At 42.5% G+C, this 25,203-nt stretch overlaps 1 protein-coding gene across 1 annotated transcript; it reads right to left on the bottom strand.

Annotated features, from left to right (window-relative positions):
* Positions 1–516: 516 nt before the first annotated feature.
* On the bottom strand, positions 517–25,203 carry LOC311108263 (inverted formin-2-like). The gene is made up of 21 exons (XM_084150886.1): positions 25,116–25,203; positions 14,710–15,125; positions 14,489–14,604; positions 14,108–14,267; positions 12,771–12,804; positions 12,458–12,599; positions 12,235–12,367; positions 11,506–12,093; positions 11,217–11,356; positions 11,006–11,067; positions 9,435–9,537; positions 9,120–9,205; positions 8,927–9,027; positions 8,747–8,817; positions 5,309–5,487; positions 5,088–5,211; positions 4,769–4,933; positions 4,443–4,545; positions 3,869–4,021; positions 3,105–3,641; positions 517–1,173 (listed from the first exon to the last, which is right to left on the bottom strand). The coding sequence occupies exons 2-21, from the start codon at positions 15,104–15,106 to the stop codon at positions 1,127–1,129; spliced, it is 3,441 nt and encodes a 1,146-aa protein (XP_084007012.1). The 5' UTR covers positions 15,107–15,125; positions 25,116–25,203; the 3' UTR covers positions 517–1,126.

Below are 25,203 nucleotides of genomic sequence, written 5' to 3'. Positions count from 1 at the left end.
AACCAAAAACGGGTTTGTAGCCTGATGTCGAGGGGGCACATTCACAGTAGTCTAGACTGCAAATGATCTCGTGTCTATATTTACTGTCAGACCATCATCAGTTGGTCAAGAGTACCACGCAAGTGAGAGCCAATGAGAATTCATATCGTGTAGGCCTAATCATGTTTTTTGTATGCATTTGAATCATTCTCCGAGCGCTAGTCTCGTTTGGATGAAACTACGCGCACACGTTGCGCACTATGTTGAACCAATGGACCGGCGATATGCAACCATTTTAACTGTGAACATACTGCCCCTAGCTTTTAGTACACACATATAAACGAGATAGAAAAATCTAATTAAAAAAATGCATGGAATGTATCAGATTATTTTATTGTATTTAGTGTATTTTATAGCCTACTAAATCCCTGATTATCATAGCTTTTTTTCAATGACAGTGTTAATGCAACAAAGAGTGCAATAAGAAACAATAACTGATACTGTTACAAAAGAGACTAGAGCACATTACACCTAGTTGTGTCTGGAAAAACAGGTTTTTATTATTATGGTCTATCTATGCTGTTACCTTGTCAATATTTAATGGCTAATTGATCATGAACCCATATTTTTTTACAGTCATTACTACTTTGCTTGGCTGTAGGCTAAAGAGGCCCTCTATTTGCCAAATGAAACGAGGGTCTGTATCAACAAGTAAACATAACATGTAGAACTACTGTAAACATTTGTCTCAGTATCAAATTGAAACATTCTATACATAGACATGTTGATTTTCTTCAAATAATGTATCATATTTCAATGAAATTGTGTCCAATACATTGAATGTCCATGATGAAATTGTAACATGCAAATGAACCCATCATCATCCATCCTTCCTGGGGTTAGTTGTCAAGCAGTTAGTCATATCATTGCCACATGTCCTGTTATTGATGTAGTAAATAATACAAAGATAAGGAAGTCTCCATTTTGAAAAACAAACATTCCCTAGGTTCGCTAGGTAATCCTTTAAAAAAAGTGGGACAAACATGCATGGCTGATATACATATTTGTAAGTACAGTATAATGTTAATGTATGCCATAGTATTTGTTTGGCAGACAGGGCTGGAGCACTGGAAGATGGCGTCAATGTTCATTCTTTCTTTTTGCCTTTGGCCTTGTCCTTCTTCTTGCGTCCACCTAGAAATAGAGATTCAAGATAGAATCAGTGTTGTTGCATACACCAACCACACAGCTATAGCTAATTTAATTTGCCCATAATACAAGAGGAGAGACTGTTGAGACCCATTGCTCCACTAGGAGCTGAAAGGAATAAGTCAAGTAAAGCAACAAGATGAGAGCACATGGAAAGGAAGCACCCCCCAAACAATGGAGACAAGGACACAAATATAGGTAAAGCTTGATGTTGTGAGATTTTAGTGAAGCTGTGTACTTTCAGGTGAAGTAGGTAGAATGGTCCCCTAACAACTGATCTAGGGTCAGATATTTGAATTGCTCTAAAGATAAAGGGTAACATTAGGGGTATAGATAGTCTGATTCCAGATCTATGAATAAGGGTAACTTCTACCTCAAGTGTATACATAACAAGGAAAGTGTATTGAGCGTCAGACCCATAGCAGTCCCTCTCTCCAGACTGCACACTGGCGGTTAGAAGAGAATAGACCCATAGACCCCACACATAAGTAATGTCAAAATCTGTGATTTTAACATCCCTTAGTAGAGTGACAAAGATTTACAGCAAAGTGACAACAAACTGCTTCCCTGACATGCTTCCCTGACAAAATGGGGGCAAACATTCATAAAAGAAACAAAATATGGGGGAAAATCTGGTAAAAACGTTTGCAGTAGTAAGTTCCCACTGGGCACACACTGGTTGAATCAATGTTGTTTCCACGCCATTTCAATGAAATTACATTGAACCAATGTGGAATAGATGCCGTCTAAGTCCCGAGTGGCGCAGTGGTCTAAGGCACTGCAGCGCAGTGCTAGCTGTGCCACTAGAGATCCTGGTTCGAATCCAGGCTCTGTCGTAACCGGCCGCGACCGGGAGACCCATGGGGCGGCGCACAATTGGCCCAGCGTCGTCCAGGGTAGGGGAGGGAATGGCCGGCAGGGGTGTAGCTCAGTTGGTAGAGCATGGCGTGGGGACCAGTATAAAAAAATAATGTATGCACTCACTAACTGTAAGTCGCTCTGGATAAGAGTGTCTGCTAAATGACTAAAATGTAATGTAAAAATGTCTGTGCCCAGCGGGTTGTTCTTAACGTCAAATGCAACATTATGTTTTATAGTGCCTTGTTCCTTGTTAGAAACAAAATGTAAAATACACAAAATGTTGCTCACACCGAGTGAATCAATAACAACCTAGAAATGACCCACAAAACCACTGGCCCAGATCTGATCTAATTCAATGATTTTCTCTGTGTGTGTGTGTGTGCATGTGTATGTGTTTGTGGTGGTGGTTGTTGGTAGGGAGAACAGGCAAAGTTTGGCTGAGGTCCTGCAGTGTTCAGTGGGTCGGTATGCGTTCCGCCAGGCGCAAGGGGTATCACATCTCCCATCATAAGGTCACCTCGGGTACTGGGGGGATCCAATGATGGCAAGCCTACAAATCACCATCCAGTGCTAGCTGACAGACAATATACAACCACCAAAAAGCCCCTGGAAGTCATCCATAAAGCACCAACACATAGCCAGCCAGGCTAACCACACCACATACCCCCCAGACATGGAAGAGAGCTGAGGCAGGAACAGTAACTGCAAGTGGCGTCTGAAAGGTCACTGAGGAAAGGGGAGGGATATGCAGGATGGACAAGACACAGAATTGACAGGAAACCAGTGAAACAGGACCCTTAAATCAAAAACCTGGTTAGATCCATGCAGGATTAGTGGATGGTGTTTCTTGGATTCTGAAAGCCTGAACGGAGGAGAACCTACCTCAATGTAACGCACAACCCTTTTTAGGTTTAGCGTGACCTTTTCCATAGCTCATGTCTGTTTTTAGGTAATTAAAGACAAGAAACATAGTTTTCCTTACAAGCGAAAAAAAATCAAGATATGCAAGCATGGTTCATTTTCTATCGTGATGAGGCTAGTTTTGAAGACATTACCTTTGCTATGGCTCTTAGTATCCCCCCGTTTCTGTGCCTGTTGTTTGGGCTCTGCGTCACCAGCAGCTGTGGTTGAGGGGGACTCTGATGATTGACTCTCCTCTAACCCCATTCCATCAGCCCCACTCTCCTGGTTCCCATCTGTCTCTGTGTCTCCGCTCTTTGGACCATCCCCACCAGCTGAGAATGCATTCCTGTTCACATCCTCAACCTCTGATTCAGCAGCCTTAACCCCCTCCACCTCTGGGGACTCCTCCTCAACCAGGCGGTCAGCCAATGAATCCATCCCAGGGTTGAGGTCCTCACTCTGGGTGTGATCACAGGTTCCCTGGTCCTTGGCGGTGGTATTATGGAGGTCTGAGGGTCCTAAGGTTTCGGGTGAACTCGATTTGAGTGAGGGGTGTGTGGGGAGGCCGGATGAGGACTCCCCTACGACTGAATCTCTGTCTTGTTGTCTTTGGTCATTCGGTGATGTCACCTTTACATCTCTATCTTTAGCATCTATGACAGACAATCCCTCAGGCTTGGTGCCCTGCTCTAGGGGAGGAGAGAAAGGGAAATGATTAATTAAAGATACTAACATAAAGCATAACTAACTACATTTACCTCCTCTACAAACCTCCTCTACATTCAAGCCTTTCAGATCTACACAAGTGCCTAGGGGTTAGAGGTAAGAGGGTGTTTCTGGACAGGGCCTTAGTAATATCTTTCAAACAGCCCTGGGCAGCAGCAGAATCAATGGCCAGTCCCATCCTCATGCTCACCAGGCAGACTGCTGTCCCTTTTCTTGTCCGCAGAGGGCAGGCTGGTCCTGTCGGCCCGGGGCCTGGTCTTCCTCAGTGCATAGCCCTTCCTGATGTCAGACAGCAGGTGGTCGATGATGCAGCCCTCCTCCTGGACTGGGGGTGCTTTACGAACTGGGGGTGAGAGACAGAGGGTTCATCTCAAAACAGTCCACACTGACACATTCAATGTTCTGGTAGTGTGTTTGAATTTGGACTGGTGAACTGCAATGATCAAATGTGCACTTATAGGTGTTGACTGTCCTTAGAAAGTGGCATAATTTCCTAGTCTCCTTTCCTTAATCTGCACTGAAAGACTGGACAGTTAAAGGAAATGGAAGCCTTCTGTTTTGTGAGCAATGCTTTCACCTCCCCAGCTCTTCTAGATCAGTGCAGATTGAGACACAGCCAGGGAGAATCCCTTTCAGAATCTACACATGATCCATGTATGATTATGATGTTGGTAATGGGACACTGTTGAGTCGTGACTGTAGTCACCAGGGAGGGCCATGAGGTAACAGTGTTATTTGGAGTGTTGGCTGGCGGTTAGACTCACTTATCTTCCTGTTATCCCCTCTCGGTCGCTTGGAATCCTCCTCCTCCTGCTGTTTCTTCCTCTTCTCTGCCTTGATGGCTTGCTCTCGGCGGGTCTGATTATCCTGGGATTTAAAACAGCAAGAGAAAACACACAGTAGCACAGGTGTCCAGAATGTGAAACCATAGCAATATGGTATTTAATCTCTGAACTAAATTGAAGGACCTATAGTCAAAATGTATGACCCGGTGTGTGGAATAAACACAGAAAGATATGCTTAAATTGAATGGTTTTATATAGGAAAGACAATAGGTGAAGTAGGTCCATTAGTTAGTTGTTTCTCTCACCTTGAGAGCTTTGATGAAGAGTCCCCTGAAGGTCTTTATAGTGCTGAACAGCTCCTGCAGAGAGAGATGGGATGAGTCCTCACACAGATACTGTGCCAGATCCTCCTTCTTCCTGTCAATGGAGACAAACCTCTCCTCCAGCACCCTGCAGGCCTCCAGGCTTCCCTAGAGTAGACAGCCAATTCAGAGGGATTTATTTAGTTATGATCTGGCAACAAACCCGATGAAGTCATTAATCTCTAACACTGTTTAAGGGGAGCTTGTGCGAAACTACATTGTCACCTGCTCTCTGGTGGTGAGGAGAGGTATTGCAACCCACCTGCATGGCAGTTAGATACTGCTCCTTGATGTCCTCCACAGAAGAGGAAGCCACCTTCTTCTCTGAATCTTTCAACCGCTTGATGAGTGAGCTCGCCTCTGTCTGGATAGACTCCAGATTCACACTGTGGAAGTAAACGATAAACTTGGTAAGGTTAGCATAGCCTCTGGTGTCAAGATTTGACTAGACTCCACAATGTTGTATACAGCTTTTTCCAATACCCAGCAGCCATTTCACAGATCTCTAGATCATCTGGAAGGTTCAACAGGTCATCATGGTTCTGCTCAGCCTCCTGTAGGATGTGGTGGAGCAGTGTAATGCGACTTTTATTGGCCTTGGTCTCAGTGAGCTTCAGCAGGGTTCCGATCTTGAAGCCCTGAGCATTCCCCGTGTGGCTCCCCTGTAGAACAGAGATAGACAGACAGTTCTCTCACTAACAACGTTGTTGTGAGACCATCTTTTTTTTGGGTTGGTTATACAGTGGGCTCCAAAATTACTGGCACCCCTGACTGGCAATGCACAAACAATATCATACAATTATTTAATACAAAATACAGTTCAAGTCGGAAGTTTACATACACTTAGGTTGGAGTCATTAAAACTCGTTTTTCAACCACTCCACAAATTTCTTGTTAACAAACTATAGTTTTGGCAAGTCGGTTAGGACATCTACTTTGTGCATGACACAAGTAATTTTTCCAACAATTGTTTACAGACATATTATTTCACTTATAATTCACTGTATCACAATTCCAGTGGGTCAGAAGTTTACACTAAGTTGACTGTGCCTTTTAAACAGCTTGGAAAATTCCAGAAAATGATGTCATGGCTTTACATGCTTCTGATAGGCTAATTGACATCATTTGAGTCAATTGGAGGTGTACCTGTGGATGTATTTCAAGGCCTACCTTCAAACTCAGTGCCTCTTTGCTTGACATCATGGGAAAATCAAAAGAAATCAGCCAAGACCTCAGAATTTTTTTTGTAGACCTCCACAAGTCTGGTTCATCCTTGGGAGCAATTTCCAAACGCCTGAAGGTACCACGTTCATCTGTACAAACAATAGTACGCAAGTATAAACACCATGGGACCACGCAGCCGTCATACCGCTCAGGAAGGAGACGCATTCTGTCTCCTAGAGATTAACGTACTTTGGTGCGAAAAGTGCAAATCAATCCCAGAACAACAGCAAAGGACCTTGTGAAGATGCTGGAGGAAACAGGTACAAAATTATCTATATCCACAGTAAAACGAGTCCTATATCGACATAACCTGAAAGGCCGCTCAGCAAGGAAGAAGCCACTGCTCCAAAACCGCCATAAAAAAGCCAGACTACGGTTTGCAACTGCACATGGGGACAAAGATGGTACTTTTTGGAGGAATGTCCTCTGGTCTGATGAAACAAAAATAGAACTGTTAGGCCATAATGACCATCGGTATGTTTGGAGGACAAATGACTGGAGGAAAAAGGGGGAAGCTTGCAAGCCGAAGAACACCATCCCAACCGTGAAGCACGGGGGTGGCAGCATCATGCCGTGGGGGTGCTTTGCTGCAGGATGGACTGGTGCACTTCACAAAATAGATGGCATCATGAGGAAGGAAAATTATGTGGATATATTGAAGCAACATCTCAAGACATCAGTCAGGAAGTTAAAGCTTGGTCGCAAATGGGTCTTCCAAATGGACAATGACCCCAAGCATACTTCCAAAGTTGTGGCAAAATGGCTTAAGGACAACAAAGTCAAGGTATTGGAGTGGCCATCACAAAGCCCTGACCTCAATCCTATTGAACATTTGTGGGCAGAACTGAAAAGGTGTGTGTGAGAAAGGAGGCCTACAAATCTGACTCAGTTACACCAGCTCTGTCAGGACGAATGGGCCAAAATTCACCCAACTTATTGTGGGAAGCTTGGGGAAGGCTACCCGAAACGTTTGACAAAAGTTAAACAATTTAAAGGCAATGCTACCAAATACTAATTGAGTGTATGTACACTTCTGACCCACTGGGAATGTGATGAAAGAAATAAAAGCTGAAATAAATAATTCTCTCTAATTTTATTCTGACATTTCACATTCTTAAAATAAAGTGGTGATCCTAACTGACCTAAGACAGGGAATTTTTACTAGGATTAAATGTCAGGAATTGTGAAAAACTGAGTTTAAATGTATTTTGCTAAGGTGTATGTAAACTTCCGACTTCAACTGTAAATGTCACCAAAATCAAGGTTTCATAATTATTGGCACTCCTCATTTAGTTCTTAGTGCAACCACCTCTGGCAAGGATAACAGTCTTTTCCTGTAATGTTTGACAAGATTAAGGAAGCCATTTGGAGGGATTTTGGACCATTCCTCTATGCAGATCCTTTCAAGATCCTTCACATTCTTGGGTTTGCTCTTATCAACTGCCCTCTTCAACTCAGCCCACAGATTTTTTTATTGGATTGAGGTCCGGCGACTGAGATGGCCAATGGCAGAACATTGATTTTGTTGTCACAGAACCATTTCTGTGTGGATCTTGAGGTATGTTTTGGGTCATTGTCTTGTTGGAAAGTCCACCTACGGCGAAGTCCCAGCCTTCTGGCAGAGGCAACCAGATTGTCAGCCAATATTGTCTTATCCTTGGTGGAATTCATTATGCCAGCAATCTTAACCAGACCTCTGGAATTAAAACAGCCCTAAAACATCACTGACCCACCACCATATTTCACCGTGGGTATGAGGTGCCTCTCCTTGTATGCATCTCTGTTTCGACGCCAAACATGCCAATACTGTATCTGACCAAAACGTTCAATTTTGGTCTCATCTAACCAGAGCACCTTCTTCCAGTCATAATTTAAATGACGTTTGGCAAACTCCAAGCGCTTGCATCTGTGTCTTGGGTTCAGAAAGGGCTTTCTTCTGGCAACCCTTCTAAAGAGCCTGTGGTTGTGGAGGTGGTGTCTGATGGTGCTTTTTGAAACTTGGTGACCCCAAGACGCCACCAAGGCCTGCAAATCTTTCACAGTGATTATTGGGAATTTTGTTGCTTCTCTCACCATCCTCCTCCCTATCCTGGGGGGCAAAATGCATTTGCGTCCTCTACCCGTGAGGTTTTCAACTGTTCCATATCTTTTGAATTTTTTAATAATTGCCCTGACAGTGGTATATTCAATCGTTGTGGATCTTCTTGTAGCCATTACCAGATTTATGAAGGTCTACAACCATCTGTCTCTTTTGAACTGCCAGTTCTTTTGTTTTCTTCACGGTGTTGGATGACAAAGTGATATTGTTACCTCATTTTTATACCCTAGTGAAACAGGAAGTGATGTAATGGCTCAATATAGTTCCTTAAGACGTAGATACACTTAAATAAGTGGAATTTTATTCCTGGTTTAATTTTGGTAGATGTTATTTACAATAATCTTTAAGGGTGCCATTAATTGTGAAACCTTGATTTGGAGGACATTGATTTTTAATTAAATCAATAAATGATTTTGGTGGGTTCCATTGGAACATTAATATAGTACAGTATTTCTCACATGTTGGTATTCTGAGTTTATCTCTATAATTATATTGTTTATATTTTTTAAAGTATTGTTTGTGCATTGCCAGTCAGGGGTGCCAGTAATTTTGGAGCCCACTGTATGTATTGTATGGCATCACATGGTATGGATTCTTACGTGGTTAAGGAAGTTTCCAACGTCCAGAATGAGCTTGCAGAAGCTTGGCAGTCGAGTGCTCACCCTCAGACCTTATAGGATAGAAATAATAACCAAATAAAGATAATAAAATCAAATGAATTTGAATTAGTCATAGGGGCGATGAGGGTAGTAGGTCAGCTAGCCTGGTCCTGGACTTACTCTCACAGGCCTCGTCCAGCAGCTCAGCTTTAGGCTGCATCATCTGTAACACTGAGCTGATCTCCTCACACAGCAACATGCACTCGATCCTCAGGGCGTAGCTGGGGTCAAACACATACACACGACCAAGGTCAACATCCAGGGTGAATCCGTCCTAGCTCATTGAAAGCTATTAAGCTGTGGAGAACTTTACCATGGAACAGCTAGGAGTTGGAGATAAAACTGGTCCACACCAGCTAGCTTCTCCCTCTCTCCCTGGTAGGACTTGAGGTTCTCAATCTGAGTGGTGGAAAAAACAATCACTTTCCTATGACCATAAACTGACAACAAACATTTGGTTCACAACACTATATCGCTATCAAAACGGAAAATGTATTTAGATCTAAAAATACATTGTCCCAACACTATATCGCTATCAAAACTGAAACTGTTTTTAGATCTAAAAATACATTGTGGCCACTTGGAATGAACCAATGAACTTGGCAGAGGTTCCTGTGCCGGCACGCACCTCGTGCTTCTCTGGCTGTAGCTTCTGCAGCTGTTTCAGCACCTCCACATCCAACTTGGAGCGGTCCCCTTTTTGGATCATGGCCACAAAGTCCTCATGTGAACTGTTAGGGGACATACAATGTACAAGTATTCATACGCCTTGACTTATTCCACATTTAGTAGTGTTACAGCCGGAATTCAAAATTGATTACATTTATTTTTTTCTCTCACTCATGTACACACAATACCCCATAATGACAAAGTGAAAACATGTTTTTAGAAATTTGAGCAAATCTATTAAAATGTAATACAGAAATATCTCATTTACATAAGTATTCACACCCCTGAGTTAATAGATGTTAGAATCACCTTTGGCAGCTATTACAGCTGTGAGTCTTTCTGGGTAAATCTCTAAGAGCTTTGCACACCTGGATTGTACAATATTTGCACATTATTATTTTTAACATTCTTCAAGCTCTGTCAAGTTGGTTGTTGATCATTGCTAGACAGCCATTTTCAAGTCTTGCCATAGATTTTCAAGCCGATTTAAGTCAAAACTGTAACTAGGCCACTCAGGAACATTCAAAGTAATCTCTGTAAGAATTCCAGTGTATATTTGGCCTTGTGTTTTAGGTTATTGTCCCGCTGAAAGGTGAATTTGTCTCCCAGTGTCTGTTGGAAAGCAGACTGAGCCAGGTATTTCTCTAGGATTTTTCCTGTGCTTAGCTCTATTCCATTTATTTTTATACTTAAACTCCCTAGTCCTTGCCGATGACAAGCATACCCATAACATGATATAAAGCTGGTACTCAGTGATGTGTTGTGTTGTGTTGTGTTGGGTTTGCCCCAAACATAACGCTTTGTATTCAGTACATAAAGTTCATTTCTTTGCCACATTTTTTACAGTTTTACTATAGTGCCTTCTTGCAAAGAGGATTCCTTTTTATGGAATATTTTTATTCTGTACAGGCTTCCTTTTCACTCTGTCATTTAGGTTGGTATTGTGGAGTAACTACAATGTTTCCTCCTATCACAACCATTCAACTCTAACTGTTTTAAAGTCACCATTGGCCTCATGGTGAAATTGCTGAGCGGTTTCCTTCCTCTCCAGCAACTGAGTTAGGACACCTGTATCCTTGTAGTGACTATTGACTATTGATACACCATCCAAAGTGGGAATAACTTCACCATGCTCAAAGGGATATTCAATGGCCTCCCGAGTGGCACAGCGGTCTAAGGCACTGCATCCCAGGATGTCAGCCCCCCCCCAAACCCGGACGATTGTGTGCCACCCTATGGGACTCCCGATCACGGATGGTTTTGATACAGCCTGGGATCGAACCCAGGTCTGTAGTGACGCCTCTAGCACTGCAATGCAGCGCCTTAGACCACTGCGCCACTCGGGAGGCTCGACATAAAATCAATTTTAAATTCTGTCTGTAACACAACAAAATGTGGAAAAAGTAAAGGGGTGTGAATACTTTCTGAAGGCACTGTATTTCAACACCCTTCTACTGTACATATCAACTATCAAAGTTTCCTCCTTTACTAAGACTCTCTTCTTCATATTTCCTGCCTGAAAATACTCACCATCTGAATTGTTTTAAGAATATGTTCAGGTTAAGATTTTTCTTGGCATCGATGAAAGAAATCTGTAGATGGAGAAAAAGTATGATGCTTGAAATTAAAACAGGGGATGGGTTAAGGAAAATGACAATGATGAAGGGAGAAGAGAGAGTGAGATAAGGCCATTTCAAAGTCTAATGAGGTGGGGTAAGACCACATCGATTACTCTCTCTACCTCTTTGGGCTCCTGTTTGACTGCAGGGGCACTGCCTTTGGCCTTTGACTCAGTCACTGGCAGACAGAAGAGCTCCTCAATACTGGAGTAGTCAGGCTCCAGAGAATCTGACTGTACCGATGTCCACATGGAGTAACTGTCTGGAGCAAGAGAAAAAAACGGTGTACAGTATTTTAATTGTGACTTATACACTACACTCTGAGTTGAAATGTATCCAATTTACACTTATCAGGGTCAACTATATTTGTTAGTATAATTCAATGGTGACACAATCTGACAGGTCCCTTACCAGTCACCACTCTGGACGGCAGCTTCTGCCAGTTGAGCTTCTTCATGCGTAGTGTGGGGCAGCGGCCCGCCTTGGGTGGAAGGGCATAGGAGGATCGGCCCAGCATCTGCACGCTCTGGGCCATAATCATGTCACCGCCACCAGGGGGAGGTGGGGGACCCATACCAGGTAGGGGTGGTGGTGGTGGGGGACCCATCCCAGGCAGGGGTGGTGGTGGTGGAGGACCCATGATGCCAGGTAGGGGTGGTGGTGGTGGGGGAGGAGGGAGACCGGGGAGAGGAGGGGGAGGTGGAGGGGGCGGCATCCCAGAGAAGCCAAGAAGCGGTGGGGGTGGAAGTTGGGGTGGGGGTGTGCCGAAAGCTGCCATGCCTGGTAGGGGTGGTGGTGGGGGAGGAGGAGGAGGAGGAGGAGGGGGGGGTGCAGTGGCAACAGGGGAGGTAGATCCTTTAATGACAACCAAATGATCGGTCAATCTTTCCGTCATGTCTATCTGAACGCCCCTGTCTGTGGTCTTGACCTTAGGTGACCCTTGCTGACCCTTGAAGGACACCAGACGTTCCATCAAGCGCTCGGTGGAGTCAACTTCAGCTAAAGAACACACACACACAGACAATGTCAGAGCGACATAATATAAACCAGCCAAAACATGTCAGCGTACATTGGCCACACTAAATAAATTGTGAAAATAATGTTTTTATGGACTATGACAGTGATTGATCTCAGACTCACGGTCCTGTGCAAGCAGAGTAGCGCGGTCAGCCAGGGCCTCCAGGGCCAGCCACACCTCGCTGCGCTCCGGCCCCAACAACAACAGAGCCTGCAGGATGGACAGCAGCTGCACCGAGGCAGGGTAGCTACTCACCTGGAGCGAGAGGGGAGGGGGGGTTATGTTATTTGTATTATCTGCTGTGGGTTTTATTTACAAATAAATACACCCTTTATTGGTGCTTACTTTGGTGAAGAGTGTGGTGAAGACTTCCTGGTGACTGCTCATGTCAATACCTCCGTACACCCTCTCCATCTCCTCCTCATCCTCTGCCATGGTGTACGCAAAGTCCTCACACTGGATGTTCAGGTCCACATCATCCGTCTCCCTGTAACACACACACAAACACACATGAATACGTATTTCCACAGGGAAAAACTAGTTGTAGTGTGAAAGAAAATTGGTGTGCTGTGCATAACAGAGCATTTGCTTATTCACAAAAAGTTTACATATATTTGAAATAAATCAAAAATAATTATGCAAAAAATACTAAACTTACCTCAGTTTTGGAAGTAAATCCAGTAATTGTAGCCCTGCGAGACAAAGAATAAGTCACAGTTAGACATTTTCATCCAGTTTGACATGTCCACATAGAGATCCTATTCAATTACTAGAGGGGGATTGTTACAAATCCTCAAAGTTCTACAATGGGGTAAAAATGGCAGCCATATTGGTCAGGGAGAAATCCAAACCAGTCTAATTGAATTAATGGCAGTAGAGGCATAATCCTGATTTTACTTATAAAGTAAAGCATGTGATATAGATCGGAAATTGTGTAATATAATTATTGTCAAACTAAAATATTGTTATATAATTATAAATACAGTTTATACAGGTGTTATACAACTTTTCTGTATAAATAGCCTCTAAAATATATGTAAACAGACCATAAATGTCAACATGCTATTATATATACAGTATATATAAAAATATATTTTACTGTCACATACACTGGATAGGTGCAGTGAAAAGTGTTGTTTTACAGGATCAGCCATAGTAGTACAGCGCCCCTGGAGCAAATTAGGGTTAAGTGCCTTGCTCAAGGGCACATTGACCGATTTTTCACCTTGTCGGCTCGGGTATTTGAACCACCGACCTTTCGGTTACTAGCACAATGCGCTAACCGCTAGGCTATCTGCCGCCCTATTATATGATACAATATCAGTACGTGTTGCATTTACAATCATCAACTGATTTCAGCCAGTGTATGTCTGTGGACTGCATTGTTTGAATATTGGCATATTGGCAGTTAATTAAACAAATTAATAGAATCATTCCTCTAAAACTGGCTGGCTGGCTATCTAACCAACAAACATACAGTGAAGATAAATTCTTCAAATTCATTATTTTACACAATATCTTATCACAGCACTGGCAAACCATGCCCTGACCAAAATGGCTGACCTTAATACCGTCATAAGAAGGTTCATGGCCATTCTAGTATTCTAATTCCTAAATCTATGAATGTCCATCTCTATTTCCTGTATAAGTCATTGCTTATAACGATTGCAATATTTTCATCGTTATGATAGATTTTTCAACATATGAAGCACTGTACATAAGCATTGTTGTGGTACGTCTTGATACTAGTAATCAATTTGGGCATGGTTGATCTTTAAAGGGTACAGACACTCCTTAAGCCTCTCCGTTTCCTGGGCAACAGTAGTTGAAGGTCAAGTAGACATATACATGGCAATGGAAACCTTTCTCAAGAAACAATGAGTGAATCTAAATACTAAAAAGGGAGTTAGTCTCCGTGTTTCTTTTTTTCCATTCACACCTGTGCTTCTTTATGTATGTGAGTGTTGAAAACGCATGATTAAGAGGTAGTGATACCGATGAACTCTTTGCGTAGTTTGTCCCTCTTCCTCAGGTCCTCTACCCCGAAGATGATCACATTGACCACACTCATGAGGATGACCATATACGGCACGTTGTCTGTCGCATGCAGCTCGTTCATGATGACGCTGAAGCGGTACTGGTGCATCTTCACACTCTGACAAAGATATATAGTTATAAAGATAACATAAGTCATCATCCTTAATTCATGAAGAGCGGGGAGATGTCTTATCTAAATTAGGTTTTCCTTGTCTTAGATGAGGAAAAATATGTTTTCACAGGCCTCCTTTAATATTTTGTAGGAATACAAGGGGGTATCAATGCTACTTCAGCAGAAAACTGCTTTGAAAGTAAACCATATGAATATAAGAGCCTTACTTTATAGTGATCCAAGGCGTCCATGGCCAGGTGGTGTCCCTGTGGGTTGAACATGCTGAGGGCTGCCAGCAGCTCAAACACCTGCATCTTCACCATGGTGTTGGACGTGTCCAGTGCTGCCAATCAAAACAGATATCATGTCCCAACAGACAGACAGACACCTCCTCCCAAGCACCTTTGCCAAAACTCTTGCCCCCCTTCTTACTAGCCCTCTTCCTCACCTTGCGACAGGGTCCTGACGTATCCCTCATTGTCCAGAATAAAGTGCAGCCCAGCGGAGGAGTTCATCACTGCCTTCACACAGGCCACACAGGTGAGCTGGAGGAGGGCGTCAGCGATGCGGGCACACCCACGGCCAGACAGCCTCTCCAGGGCCTCCATCAGCAGATCCAGCCCATTGAGCTCCAGGAACTGCACCATCCAGTCCTGGTCACTCCCCTCCAGACGCCTCCGCAGCCCTGAGTAGTTGACCACAGTGGGTACCTGTAGCAGTCGTATGCATAGCTCTGGATCTGCATTCTCCAAGTTGGCCTCCAGGTGAGCATCTGGGTCTGGGGGGCTGCTGGTCAGGTGCTCCTTTAGGGCCCCCCACTTCCCTTTGGATGCCTTGGCTGCCATGGCAACCGAGAAAGGTGAGCTAGAGGTAGAGAAAAATCGTGCAATGTTAGTGTTGTGAAACAGAGACCCACAACAATTGAAACAACATTTTACAATAAGTCTGTATATTATGCATTGGTTGGATTCGGAGGAACTACAAAGCATTATTGGGAAGATAGACAAAACTAAAATTGGAGGTAGTGAAAAACAAACATCCTCTTATACTGAAACTCGGAAAATCCTACTTGTAAACTGGGAGCAACAAGTTGTGTGCATTCACATGCTTTGAACTCGTTGAGAACGCCTGCTTGGCTAATGGCAAACAAGCTGTGTCAACCATAAACTAAAAGTATAGCTATCTTGCTCATAACCAATTTATAGTGTTCAAAAACCATATTAATAGATTTATTTTTATAAATAATGTTTTGTTGTTGCATTTAACTGCCAAAAATGCTGTTATCAAGGTAATTTCCTTAGTATACTAGGTACTATCTAGAACCTAAAAGGTTTCTTCGACTGTCCCCATAGGAGAACCCTTTGTAGAACCCTTTTTGGTACTAGGTAGAACCCTTTTGGTTCCAGGTAGAACCATTTTGGATTCCATGTAGAACCCTTTCCACAGAGAGTTCTACATGGAACCAAAAAGGGTTCTCCTATGGGGACAACCAAAGAACCCTTTCGGAACCCTTTTTTCTAAGAGTGTAGGTGACGTCAGAGTTCATCATGTGGGAGAAGTCGGAGCTCAGGATGGAATGACAGAAGTGTTTCACCCTAGCAATTACGAGTTGGAGGGGCATTCAAGTGGATTATTTCCAGTCGTATGCTCGTATTTACGAATTTACGAGATGTTATGAACACAGCATTAGCATTGTCTAAAAAGCTGAAGTTGGTTGCTGTTACTAGTGTGTGGTCCCTTTTACAATGGAACAAAAACCATATTTCAGTTGTTGTTCCCTCCTCTCTTATATACCACTTTCAGTATAAGATCAAGATGAAATGTTAATGAAAGTTGGGTGAACTATCACTTTAAGGGTTCTATCAGTTCTGAGTGAGACTGTTTGGACTTTACAGAGTTCTATAGAGGACACACCACTAGTAGGCCTATGCCCTGTCCCAGACAGCAAGCTCAGATATCAGTCACTATCTCTGTGTCTTTTGCTGAGGTCATCAGATCTGACTCCAGGTCATGCAACTGGAGATGGACGGCATGTGGCAGAACTTAAGCCCACTGGGCCACCACAAGAAAGAAGTGCAAAGTTATAATGGATGAATGTGAGAGGTGGGACATTTACTAATAGACAAGACAGTTTTTCAATTTATTTTGTATTTTATTTCACCTTTATTTAACCAGGTAAGCCAGTTGAGAACAAGTTCTCATTTACAACTGCGACCTGGCCAAGATAAAGCAAAGCAGTGCGATTAAAAACAACAACACAGAGTTACATATGGGATAAACAAAAACGTACAGTCAAAAACACAATAGAAAATCTATATACAGTGTGTGCAAATATAGTAAGTTATGGAGGTAAGGCAATAAATAGGCCATAGGGCAAAATAATTACAATTTAGTATTAACACTGGAATGATAGATGTGTAGAAGATGATGTGCAAATAGAGATACTGGGGTGCAAATGAGCAAAATAAATAACAATATGGGGATGAGGTAGTTGGGTGGGCTAATTACAGATGGGCTGTGTACAGGTGCAGTGATCGGTAAGCTGCTCTGACAACTGATGCTTAAAGTTAGTGGGGGAGATAAGAGTCTCCAGCTTCAGAGATTTTTGCATTTCGTTCCAGTCATTGGCAGCAGAGAACTGGAAGGAATGGCGGCCAAAGGAGGTGTTGGCTTTGGGGATGACCAGTGAGATATACCTGCTGGAGCGCATACTACGGGTAGGTGTTGCTATGTTGACCAATGAGCTAAGATAAGGCAGAGATTTGCCTAGCAGTGATTTATAGATGACCTGGAGCCAGTGGGTTTGGCAACGAATATGTAGTGAGGGCCAGCCAACGAGAGCGTACAGGTCACAATGGTGGGTAGTATATGGGGCTTTGGTGACAAAACGGATGGCACTGTGATAGACTACATCCAATTTGCTGAGTAGAGTGTTGGAGGCTATTTTGTAAATGACATCGCCGAAGTCAAGGATTGGTAGGATAGTCAGTTTTACGAGGGCATGTTTGGCAGCATGAGTGAAGGAGGCTTTGCTGCGAAATAGGAAGCCGATTCTAGATTTAACTTTAGATTGGAGATGCTTAATGTGAGTCTGGAAGGAGACTTTACGGTCTAACCAGACACCTATGTATTTGTAGTTCTCCACATATTCTAAGTCAGACCCGCCGAGAGTAGTGATTCGAGTTGGGCGGGCGGGTGCAAGCAGCGTTCGATTGAAGAGCATGCATTTAGTTTTACTAGCGTTTAAGAGCAGTTGGAGGCTACGGAAGGAGTGGCATTGAAGCTCGTTTGGAGGTTTGTTAACGCAGTGTCCAATGAAGGGCCAGATGTATACAAAATGGTGTCGTCTGCGTAGAGGTGGATCTGCGAGTCACCAGCAGCAAGAGCGACATCATTGATATACACAGAGAATAGAGTTGGCCCGAGAATTGAACCCTGTGGCACCCCCATAGAGACTGCCAGAGGTCCAGACAACAGGCCCTCCGATTTGACACATTGAACTCTATCTGAGAAGTAGTTGGTGAACCAGGCGAGGCAGTCATTTGAGAAACCAAGGCTATTTAGTCTGCCAATAAGAATGCAGTGATTGACGGAGTCGAAAGCATTGGCCAGGTCGATGAAGACGGCTGCACAGTACTGTCTTTTATCGATCACGGTTATAATATCGTTTAGGACCTTGAGCGTGGCTGAGGTGCACCTATGACCAGCTCGGAAACAAGATTGCATAGCAGAGAAGGTAAGGTGGGATTCGAAATGGTCGGTGATCTGTTTGTTAACTTGGCTTTCAAATACTTTCGAAAGGCAGGGCAGGATGGATATAGGTCTATAACAGTTTGGATCTTTGACTTTGATTGAAAAAAGTAAAAGGCTTTTGTTGAAAAGCCATTCTGTAACATTTGCTGCAACCAACAGCCATCAGCATAATATGGAACAATGCATAGTACATTTGGTGCCATACTTGCTGAATTTGCAACAGCTTTGTGATTATACTGATTCAGTCCCATTGTTGCTTGGACCTGCGGTTTAAAGAGTATACAGTGCCATTGGGACATAGATTAGTGACTGACAGATTGGCACATTTACAGCCACTCAACTCTGTGAGGACAGACAGACAGGGAGTGGAGTGACCTAGGCTTGGGCGGTATACTGTATATGCCGTATACCAGGGTATTTTGAAATACAGATGGTATGATTTTCAATACCGTCAAGCTCAAGTTATAAGCCACTGCTTATAACTAACTAGTTAACTATCTAAGATGTGCCAAATAAATTATCTCCAGCTCAGGGCTCCAGCTATTCATTTGGTTTGCTAACTTGCTAGCTAAGTGGCTTGCTTGCAAGATTGGTTACAGTAGAGACAATCAACCCCCTCCTGGATGAAGATCCCTGCTGCCTAATCTTTATTTAATTTTTCCTTTTGGAAAGAAATAATGGCCTTTGTGTGCACTGCCGGTAACACCGTATACTCCGGTATGCTACAGGAACAGTATAAAGGTATGAAAATATGGATACCGCCCAACCCTAGAGTGACCCAGTCAGCTATTCAGGCCTGTTGGCCAATACAACCACATCCCTCGCAGTGAATCTGATATGAGTGCTCCCTCTCTCTCTCCCTCACACACAATCCTTTTTGTCCTGTCTCTCTCTTGGACACTTCCTCCCTTCTATTTCGCTTTCTACTACTATTTTTCCCTGACACTCCCTCACTCACCCTTTGTTTCTCAATTTTGTTAGAAGCCGGAGTCTTTCCAAACCAGTAGTAACACATAGGAACCTCAGGTGATATGATATCTTAAACTGAAGTGCAGTCAATGGGTGTGTTTCATAGATAAAAGCAAGTGTCAGACTCTCACCACAATTAGGTATTTCTCAAGTGGAGCTGCACCAATTGTTTAACAAACCATAGAACTCTATGCACAAGGACTACTTTTAACAATTTCCACTGAAGATTTACCAAAAACATGTTTACAGGAAAATCTGTGCAGATACAAAGTTTGGTAACAGAATACATCTGCAAGTTTTTCCAGTAAATGTTTTTATTTACTGTGTAAATTATTCAAAGTAGTCATTGTGCATATAGTTGTATGGTTTGTTAAACTTATAAATCAATGGTTTTTGGTTTGGAATACATTTTAAAGTGAAAACTCTGAGTCTCTGTGTAATTCCTTTTAACGTGGAATTGCACTATGCTAGATAAATCCACATTCCAGTGATTACACAAGTATGCAAAGAATCCAAGCCAGACTGCGTAGGTTGAAAGAAAAGCAATGAAGTGCTCCACATGAGCAGAAACCTCAATGTGCACTGTGGAGAAATCCTCCTGAGGAAATGTGACTCACACAGTATAGGCTAGTGAATCATATCCTCCTACTGGAGTCTGTGTTCTGTCTACTCTCTCTATTACAGTGCCTTTAAATCTCTGCATCCGTTCACATTGATTATCCCAAGCCAGGCTTGAAATATAAATAATGAATGAATAAACTCTGAGGCAACAGTTTACAGTTAGATCTGAGGGTTCATGTACATGACATTATGACATCACTTGTGTGTCTATTTGAAGTTGTGGCATCAACTTGGAGGTCAGTTTTAAGGTTTTTAATGAGGTGCTTTCCAGTGGTGCTGGAGTAGACTGGTTACGATTTTCCATAAACACAAAATCCTGATCTGTGCTGATGCCTTTTCTCCCTATTGCTGCTCACTAATCCTTAGGCTCCCTGTCAAACAAAGAAGCATATGACTATTTACATTGAAAAATGTACGTTTTGGAAAGGTACAGGCTACTGGTCTGGTGCAACATTGAGATAAAAAAATGTATGTACCATATGACCAACCAGAATGACACCATACCTCTAACTTAGAATTTGCCAATCACATGCATACGTGCCTAACAAGTAACAGCCAATCCACACTCAGTGGCATTGTAGGAAACCAGTCTTGCCATGTGACTGGAATGTTCATGCTCCAAAAATGACCTAAGCTAAGCACATGCTGACACATTCAACAAGTTGTGGAATTTCGGTAGCTACAATGACATAGTCTTGAGAACACATTACTGTGGATACAGGAATCCCTGGTCTGAAAGGGTACATTATTTGACCAGGCTTCTGCTTCTATGCTGCCTGGAAGGGATAGGCCGAAGGAAACAGACATATTTGCTGCAGCTTAAGATGGGATGGGGACAGACAGAGAGACAGAGAAAAATACTCTTTAGCAAATAATTATGAACTATTCTCTCAGTCACATTCCTCCCAAAGCTGACCTGGGGTCATCTATGTGGAGTTGCCTGATTATAGGGATGGAGATTTCTGAAAGAGCCCAGAGATCATTATTGGTTCATATAGAGGCCTCAATGGCAATACCATGCAGTTATCAACAGGGTTGGGTTCAACTGAATTCAATCAATTCAGGAAATTACAGCATGGACGTGTTTGCAGTCTAAAATGTACAGTACTGTGTGACGTGATATACTGAAACTGGTTATTCATTCATTCACACCCCACTGTCATTTAGGCGCATTATGTCCCTTAGAATGTGTAGCATGACATTCCTGGAGTGCTGGATATACTGTACAATGGGACTTCTTGTCAACATCATCGTTAGCCAGCACTTTTGGGAAATGCCAGACCAGCATGACCCTGGCAGAGAGAATCTTCCTGGGGTCATGTGAAATAAGGAACCAGGCCCTGGGCTATGTGATGTGACCTCCTAAAAAGCTGACAGAGCAACTGAGAAAACTATGCAGTTTACGATGATGGAATCACTATAAAAGACCCAAATAAAGATTTTCAGTAGCCATGGAAGTTTGAACCATAATAAACCTTGGCTCATCTCATGCAAAGGAATGGTTTTATAGCAATATCATATCTGGTGCAGTCAGTGGCGGACTTACCATTAGGCAACTAAGGCAATTGCCTGGGGCCTCACATCAAGAACTTGCCATAATTTAGTTTAATAATACATAATTTCTCTGTTATCTTGCCTTCCTCCTCCACTTGAGGCCCTTCTTCACTCGTGAGTTACCTCCGATATATGCTATTAGCAGTAAACGGAACGGTTTCTGTTTTCTTCCTAAAAATGGATCTTCTGGCGCATCTCAATATTGTTTTCTTTCTTCGAATTTGGCTCCAGCTTTTGAACGGTTGAAGCTATTACCGACCGACCCCATTCCTGAAAGATGAGACTCTCAGGAGCAGGTACACGGTGCTCACAAGCCGAGCAGGACACGTTAGAAGGGACTGTGACAAAACCGCAATTGAAAACAATGCAGATGTTTTTTTCTACACATACAATTATTACCTGATGATCTTCCCTGATGTTTTTCCGAACTTTCCAATACATTTCTGATGCATTTCACTCACGTTTTCATGCAAAACATTTTTTACACCTTTCCCATATTCATGAACATATAGAAATGTGGTAGTGTGTAAGTCTATCTGTGCTTGAATGGTTAAAAAGGCCATAAAACAAAAAAATATTATTATTGGCTATTGGTCGATAATGCAAAGAAAATATCAGATATAGGTATTGGCCAGAATTTCCATAGCAGAACATACCATAGAGATGGATAGAGATCACTACTTGGAAATAACCAATTTTTGCATGGACATTGCCATTGAGGGCTTCCACCATTTTGAAGTAGTCAACTGGGTGGGACTTCCTATGGGTTAAGGATCACATGATTCCACCCAGGTCATCAGGAGGGATCAGCCAATTAATTATACTTGTGAGCAAACATTCCATAACTGCAGGTGGCAGTAAATCTCAAACCTTGGAGTTATACCTGTTCAAACAACACACTCCAGGTGGCAGTATGCACCCTTTCAGTTTGTTTACCAACTCATAGAAGTAGTAGAAGAAGAAAATTGAGAACTTCAAAATGGAGATGGCCTCAATGCAACTGCCCGTGCTCTCACAGACGCAATGATGAGTTGTATATTTTAGTCTATGGTGCATCCCTAACTTGTACATCTAAAACTAAATAGAAAACATGTAGTAATGTTAACGGACTTATATATTTAAAAATAACTGCCCTTTTCTGGCCCGCAAATTGCTTTTGACGAACAAATGGGTCCGGAACAAAACTGAAATCCTGATGTGGCCCTCAAACTAAAAGTATTGCCCACTGCTGTTCAATGTAGTGATACAAAGACCTTTACTAGTGAAGGGCATTTCAAATCTTTTCAGTTAGCCTTTTCATTTTGGTTCGTTTACCTAAAAGAGCCGGCTCCGAAAAGCTCTTCGTTCAGTAGCCATTAATGGGTTTAATAGACATGGGCAGGGGCCTCAGACTGGCCTCGCCTTAGGGCCTCCGAATCACTAAGTCCGCCCCTGGGTGCAGTAACATAATCAACAGCTGTTGACCTCCCTAGCTAGCTGCATGTGCACCTTTGTCAGCATAAATCCAGGGCTGGGACCCAGTCAGCAGTTAGTTAGTCAGCATCACCATGCTAACACTAGTGATGCCCGGGTCAGCTGTTTGTTCACCCACACCCGCCCGCAATTGCTAATAACCCATCCTCAACCACCAGACTACATGTGATAAAGTGAAAATCTGAGGCCAGCACTCGACCCTAGCCCGCTAACATAGAAAATGCGCTGTAGGCTACAGTCAAAGACGGCCAAAGTTGTAACCCATCTGAACAGTAGGCTACAGTTGCCTTGAAGTCCCCGTCTTGTGACTGTAGAATTTGTATAGCTCCTCACAATCATCACACATAAGCCTAACATAGCCGGCACTGCTATCATCCTCTTTAATCCTACCATTTCACCAAATCTTTCTCAAACATTACTTTTCTGGCCCTCCCTTCTCTTTATTTTCAACTCTCCATTTCACAGCTTTTCTCTAATTAAACTGCGACCTTTTTGCCTCCGTGGATTGACGCATTCCCATTCCAAAAAACATTTGGCGATTGGCATGTAGACTATTTGGCGCGCCTACAGTTAGGTCCTAAAGCTTATAGGCTTATGCATTAATGCCAGATAGCCTAAAATAATGAAAGAAAAACCTAAATGTAGCCTATAGATATAAATTGCACAATAATTATACATTTATGGAATTTCTAAGGTATTTCTTTCTCTTTATTCAACCCGCCCTTCATCCACACAATATTGAATGACCCTAAACCCATCCGCCCAGTGGATATAACTGTGGGAACTGCAGGGTATGAGTCAACCCGTGCCTCACTAGCCAACACAACACAACACAAACATCATTCTGTATGAAACTGTGCTAACACACCCATTAGTCTTGAGCTCCCTAAATAGCATAATCCATATGTAAATGAATAATATAGCCTTCTTAAACCTATCAAATTTCATTCTAAACTAATTGCCCATTCTTTCTTATTAACAGCAACATCAAACAAGAGCAGTTCAGTGAATGAAGTGACCTTTGTCTTCTGATCAATTGCTGTCAATCATCTACATGATTGATTTTTTTAATCAAAAGCAGACATCTAATTGGCTGCATTTGTGTGGCAGAAGCAGTGGGTTTTTTTTGTTGACAGAATGCATGGGTGTGCCACATGCGCAACTGCATACAACACATAACACACACACACACACGCCACTTCTCATCTAATCGTTAAAGCCTATGTGCCTGTAGAAACACCAGACTGTCATGATCAGCTGTGTACGTGAGATGGGTATGCCATGGTAGCACTGACCGCCCCCTTGTGTCCGACCCCTTGTGTCCGACCCCTTGTGTCACTCACACATGTAAACAATACATGACCAAAGGAACAAATGAGTCCCTCTAGAGTTCAGTGGACATAACCATTTACATAATCCAGTCATTAAACAGACATACACATGTCAAACAATCACCTAGCCATATCTATGACTACAAATAAAATATGTTTTACAGTTGGAGTTATTTGTATCTCTTCTTAGTCATAGATATGGCAGACAATCACCAAATGTGAAGTGCAATGTCAGTTCTCCAGGAACAGACACAATCCCATACTAACATTTGTACATATATTTGTATCTTTACTACTAATTGGTAAATTAGTAGTAAAGAAATAGGCTACCTTGTGACGTATTGTGCCCATTGCCATCTTCACAAGCCTGACACAAAAGTGACAGAACATTGAAGGTTGGCAGTGGAACTTCACATTTGCCCCAGCCTGGGTCTCTCACACCAGATGTAACATAATGAATATAAATCTGACACACTCAAATTAGTATAATATGTTAGGTTTGGTATGATTACATAAGAAAATGAAAGTAAGGTGGTTGGTCAGGATTGGTGGGTTTATAACGTGAACGTCTAGCAACCCAAAAGTTGCGTGTTTGAATCACATCAGACAATTTTTGCTAATTTACAACTTTGCAACTACTTACTACTTTTTAGCTACTTTGTGACTACTTATCATGTTAGCTAACCCTTCCCCTAACCCTAACCTTAACCCTTAAACCTAACTCCTAACCCTAACCTTAACCCCTAACCTTAACCCCTAGCCTAGCTAACGTTAACCACTTATCTAATGTTAGCGTTAGCAACCTAGCCACCCTAACTAACATCTGCCACAACAAATTGGGTTTGTAAATATCATACGTTTTGCAAATTCGTAAAATATTGTACGAATTACAATTTGTAACATATTGTTCAAAATTCAATTCATAACATTCCATAGGAAATTACGTCTACCCCTGAGTCCAGGTTGTTTACCCAAGATATGCACGACCAAGACAATAGAATTGTATCATGATACAGTATACAACTATGTTGGACAAAAAGTTATTGTTAGTGAGTGATGTGGTTCTCTCCGTCCAAGTGACAAATTAAAGATGTAACCAATTTTGCCAATTTTTTTCCCATAAAGTCCTCATCATGAAATGTGGTACTCTTACCGTACTGAGTCCCTTTAGCTGCACGAAGGACGAATTCCACAGCACATCGAAGGCAACACTTATATCGAAAAGTAGCCGCTTTCCTACA

The sequence above is a fragment of the Coregonus lavaretus genome, assembly GCF_964263955.1.
Source record: "Coregonus lavaretus genome assembly, chromosome: 33".
In the NCBI taxonomy this organism is placed as follows: domain Eukaryota; kingdom Metazoa; phylum Chordata; class Actinopteri; order Salmoniformes; family Salmonidae; genus Coregonus; species Coregonus lavaretus.
This window is presented reverse-complemented; position numbering and strand designations above follow the sequence as displayed.

Excerpts from the sequence above, each read along its gene's own strand:
- LOC311108263 (XM_084150886.1), bottom strand. The coding sequence starts at position 15,106 with ATGGCAGCCAAGGCATCCAAAGGGAAGTGGGGGGCCCTAAAGGAGCAC. Across the intron at positions 4,546-4,768 it reads TCTTCATCAAAGCTCTCAAG|GATAATCAGACCCGCCGAGA; the intron begins GTGAGAGAAACA and ends TTTAAATCCCAG. Across the intron at positions 3,642-3,868 it reads AAGGGACAGCAGTCTGCCTG|AGCAGGGCACCAAGCCTGAG; the intron begins GTGAGCATGAGG and ends CTCCTCCCCTAG.